The sequence below is a fragment of the Dermacentor silvarum genome, chromosome 6 (assembly GCF_013339745.2).
Source record: "Dermacentor silvarum isolate Dsil-2018 chromosome 6, BIME_Dsil_1.4, whole genome shotgun sequence".
NCBI classification, from domain to species: domain Eukaryota; kingdom Metazoa; phylum Arthropoda; class Arachnida; order Ixodida; family Ixodidae; genus Dermacentor; species Dermacentor silvarum.
The window spans coordinates 101,679,136-101,684,226 of record NC_051159.1 but is presented as its reverse complement, the minus strand read 5'-3'; the positions used below and the strand labels follow the sequence as shown (position 1 = coordinate 101,684,226).

Here is a 5,091-nt window from a genome sequence, read left to right as displayed (position 1 = left end):
GACGATTGCCTTTTTCCAAAGGGGAGCGCTGCAAGACGTGACCAGGCCCATTGAGCCTTGCTAAGTTTTCTGAAGGACACTGACTTGGCCTCCCGTTTATAGACATTATTTGTATTTTGTTTTGTTTTTATTTTTTTTAATTTTTTTATTTGTTCTGTCCGTGTCTCCGTCATTTCTTTCCTTCCTCTTTTCTTTTCTCATATTTTCATTTCCTCTATTCCCTCCTCCTATAGGAGTAGGCAGGCGTTGTGCCCCTCTCGGTGGCAGTTGTCAGCTTGCTCCTTCCTTAATCCATTTGTGTCCTTGTGTGTATATGTGTACAAATCAAATAATAATAATAATAAATCTTCAATTGTAATATATTAGACAACACAATGGGCGCTTACCTGCGTTTGCGTATAGTTCAATAGCGTAAGCGCGTTTTTTATGAATATGATCCCTGATTATTGAGCTGTTTTGCTGAGCCATCGTTTTTGTACCCCGATGAAGTCCTTACCTCGACTTTCAAAAAGTCTTCTTAGAACCATGTGTTGAGCGATTTCATATATTCTTTACAGACACATACACACATACGCACATTTTTAATCTTGACATCGTCCGCGCGTCCCTTGTACCACAGACTCCTGCAAGGAAGACAGCTGGACTACATTCTCGGACCGCGTGTCGTGCACCGAGACTGTGGAACTGGACTGTGGTGGCATGTTCCCCAAGCCATCTCCTGCGTGCGGCGTGTACAATGACCAGACCGGAGTGTACTTGAACACAATGCCGTTCGACCACCTAAGGACAGCGGCCAACTCGACGTACGAGGTGCGACTGCATCGCGTGTTCCAGGTGCAAGACTGGCTCGCCTTCCGTAACCTGACCTTCCGTTGCCACGTCATTGTACTTGGGACAGACTGGCGGACTGGAATCTCGCATAAACTATTCGGAGGTTAGTTGCGCTTGCCTAGATGATCAACCCAGATGTTATTTTTTTGTTATAGCGAAAAAGGATTCAGTGAGGAAACTCCCGGGGTATTTTGGCTCTTTTGTTTACTCTCCAACGCATAATCAATCATTACGTGTGTGCGCTTCGGATTTATTGTACGACCTCAAAGAACTTGCACGCGAAGCACGTTGAGTACAGTTCTACATATTCACTGCAGGTTATAATGTGTGTTCTGTTCTTGTCGCCGTTCGCAGCCACAACGTCGTTATAGCGTTCGCTATAGGGCCGAGAACATGCTCTCTAACGCGCTTGAATGTTAATTTTCTCGTACCCAGACTCAGGGTGCTCGCCTGACCCTCCGGAGATCGTGAACGGCTACTACAACGTCAGCGGCGAGGAGACGTGCTGGCGCACGCCGGCCGAGGGATCTGTGACGCGTTACTACTGCCTCGAAGGGTTCGAGCTACGGGGACCTCGGGAGCTGGTGTGTCAAAATGGCGCCTGGGTGGTGCCGCCGCCGCTGTTCACCTATTCAAGGAGACAGCAGTCTCCAGCAGCTGGAAAGCCCTTAAAGAACATCATCTGCGGTACGCTCCTTTACTAGAGTAAAACGGCTCGAATACGTACACTAGGGCTCAGACAAACGAGTGCCATGTACTCTGGTCACACGTGTTACGGAGTGGCATGTATCAATCAATAATTGTGGTAGGGAGACGTGGTGTACATAAAAAAATTGCGCCTCCATTACACCCTGTGAAAGTGGATTTACAGCGAAGCTGTTGCCGATGTTACACAAGCGCCACAACCACAAGGCGTCACACCGTCGAGATCAACGTAGCGACCACGACCTCCTTCGCGCCCTTTCCGTTGGTGCTTCGATGCCGTGGTGCATGTTCGCAACATCCGTACGCTTGTGCGTAACCCGCGTTCACGAAGGGAACGTCACTGTAATTTGTTAACAGTATTTTCCCTGATGTCGATTACGGTCGCAGCACACTCTGCGCGACCGATCAAGGACAGATACATTGTGTGCACACGTTGGTGACGCGCGCACGCAGGTGTGCCGGAGTGCAGCCTACATCTTCATTCTAGTAGACCCTCCTCCTGGCGCAAGTGCGTTATTTAACTAATTCAATTCCTCAAAGTAAAGTGCGCCACAAAATTTGTTAGGTCAGACATGATAGCATCGGATGATAATTTGAACATACGAGAAAGCGTAATTCTGTTACGCGAAAACTCAACATTACACTAGCTCTGCAGACGAAAATGTTTTGTTGACGTCGCGACGGTGTACACGCACGGACGCGGAATATTTGCCGGGGTATAGACATATACAGCTAAGCTGTAAAAATTTGGGGTCAAATTGGCAAAGGTTTTCGTTCGTAGAGCTCCTTGCCACTGGCCAGCCACCTTCACTAATGATGTGTCCAACACCACGATTGGCTGACACTTCCGTCTACGAACATTTTTAGCCTAAGAACGCTTTTGTGAATGCGGCCCCTGCATAGCAGGACCTCAGTCGATGATAGAGTTCGGGGTTGCCTGTGGTAATAAATTTATTTTGCACTGCGCACGGCACAACTATGCGGCAAATGTTAAGCATTACCGATGAAGTTGTGTCGTGCGTGTCACTTTGCGCTACCGTACGGGCAGTAGGTTACGGACCGTCTAAATGCAGGCAGCAAACAGGCCAAAGGCACACGCATCCAAAGCCACGCACGTACAAAATCTGCCTCACTATGCTTCCCTCAAAAGGACCTTCCACAACAGAATAATGGCATTTCTAGTGAACCTAAATGATGCTTATATAATCTAGGCCGAACGTATTCCAGTTAAGTTTATGAACATATGTCAAACGTACGCAGGCCGAACCAGACACGATTCGAGCTGTCACCGAAATCTAGACCGAGCTGTAAATACGCATTCAAGATCTGACAAGCCGAAAGTGTTGCTTTGTTTCCCTGGCTTCGAGAACATGTGCTTGTGACAGGTATAATTCATTTGTACGTATTTGACAAATGAGCCACATACTAACATCTCCGTGTTGAAGCGCAAATAAAAACAGGTTCCTCGTGAAAAAAAGTATTAGACAGTATCTTTTTGTTGGTTAGTTTCCTTGTATATGTTCAATGTGTACTAAACGAAAATTTCATTTCATATTCCTCCTTTTCTTTTCCAGAGATGAGCTGCCAAGCCACCGTTGTATTCAACCGCTTCTTCACTGCCTTGATGACAACACTGCCCGTGCTACTGTCCCTCCACCTTATCCCGTCTTCGGTATAGAGCCATTCCTTTTAAACGTGCTCAGGACATGCTGGATGGAGGTCGAGGAAACAGGTGAGACATAAAAGCTAGGTTCCTTGCAAATCTAAGGCACTTATGAGCGAAGCGTGAGGTTTCTTTCGTACCAATTCTATGAGGTTCTATCTTTTCAAATGTCACCGCACCAGTGATCTTAGCTCTTTACAAGCACTTGCTGGTTTGTTTTCTTCAGTTTACGTCATTTTTATTTGGCGCCGTTGTTCCATGAAGTTGCGTATGTATACTAAATAAGTATGTTTGCCTTATTCTTCCTTTTTTTTCTTTGTTTGAACCTTCTTTCAACATTTTGCTTTGTGAAAGCTGTCCTATTTCTTTCTTATGTCATGTACCATCATTGCTTGGCTGCCAAATAAATGTGGTAGTTTTTGCAAATAAATAAATAAAATCACAAGTTACCTTATGCTGAGATAAGAAATCTGGCCGACGATCGGAACTTGCATGTTTTCATCTGTCCTCCCACTCTTTTTCCTTTTTCTTTTTTCATTTATTCTTACGATTGTATATATTGATGATTTTCACCATTGTTACGGGATTCGTAACCTACCCCGCGGTGCAATGCCTTTGTTTGAGTGCATATAAAATTTTAAAAATTGATTAATTGATACTTAGTTTGTCTTTGGGGAAACCTTTTGGTTTGTTCATAATTGCTCAAAAAAGAGAGCCAAATGTCGCTCCTGTTTATCATTACTCCTGCAATAATTGTCGCACTTGATAAAAAGGAAAAATGACGCTCCAGTTCACTTAGTTTTCAATCACTTAAGTTGCATTCGTTTCTATATGCGCGTATTTCCACCTGAGTGTGCTGCGAACTCGAGCGCGTACGACCGATGTTCCGAAACGTTCAAGCAGCTTCACCTGTACTTTGTTCTTTTTCAGTCGCCTGGTATCTGCTCGTGCCTTAGTTTACGTATTGGCCATCAGTTGACCCGGGGACCCACATGGTTATATGCTGGCCCATCCGCAAATCTTTATTACTGCCTTCAACGCTGTGGTTAGCAAGGTGGGTGTTTTATGTTTAGCTTCTCGGATCGTTCATGCTAACGTGCCCGTCGCAGTGCGAATTGTCAGTGCAGTTAACTTCATTTCTCTCCACCGTTAGTGACGTTAGCTATCCGTGGCTGTTCTAAGATTATAATGTTGCTAATACTTCATTATGCTGAGGACATTTATTGAGAAAGTTATCTTACCTTTCCTCCCTTCTTTTATTTTCAGTTGGTGGTGCAAGTTTTAAAGAGCTTTACTTAGGCATTTGTGTGAGTTATGGCATTGTAGACCAGGGCTGTGAGGCGTTTTTCTGCTGACTGTGAGCGCCATTGTGTGCATAACGGGTAGGAATACACAAAATGTGACTGAAGCTCGGCACACTACCCGGCGCTGTACCGTGGAGTTGAAACATTATGCAGTGCCAGCTGCTCTATGTTCGGAGAATAAAAACAATCAATTTAGTAAAAAAAACAGTGTCATGTCTCATTGCCCTGATTTCTTTACGTCACCTAAACGTTTCTGTGCAAATTTTTGTGTAGCTACGATGGCCCAACGTGCTTCTTCTCCAGAACAGATTCAGGCAGGAAGATGCAGCCTGAGACCGCCCTTTGCGGCCGCTGACAAATTACTACTGTTCCCGAAACGTCCATCGCAAACATGGCTTGCAAGAAACGAAACCCTTCCTCGCCCGAGGATTGCACCTTACGCTGCGCATCTGCCTGTACGAGGACGTTGTGATGCGATTAATGCACGCAGGTGCTGGATCTACACCGGCTTGCAACATCTTTATGGCTGTGGAGACGGCGAACTACGTTCCTCGATTGGTCCCTCCTGTCCTCGTCCAACTGACTTGG

General features: G+C 45.5%; 1 protein-coding gene across 1 annotated transcript in view; it reads left to right on the top strand.

Moving 5' to 3' along the window:
• The window catches only part of LOC119455120 (uncharacterized), a 43,451-nt gene extending 38,777 nt beyond the window's left edge, over nt 1-4,674 (top strand). Inside the window, exons 2-6 of the mRNA XM_037716596.2 lie at nt 620-934; nt 1,267-1,518; nt 3,111-3,268; nt 4,130-4,253; nt 4,466-4,674. Coding sequence (XP_037572524.2) covers nt 620-934; nt 1,267-1,518; nt 3,111-3,214 — 671 coding nt within the window. The 3' untranslated portion in view covers nt 3,215-3,268; nt 4,130-4,253; nt 4,466-4,674. The remainder of the gene's footprint in view (nt 1-619; nt 935-1,266; nt 1,519-3,110; nt 3,269-4,129; nt 4,254-4,465) is intronic.
• Nucleotides 4,675-5,091: the final 417 nt, after the last annotated feature.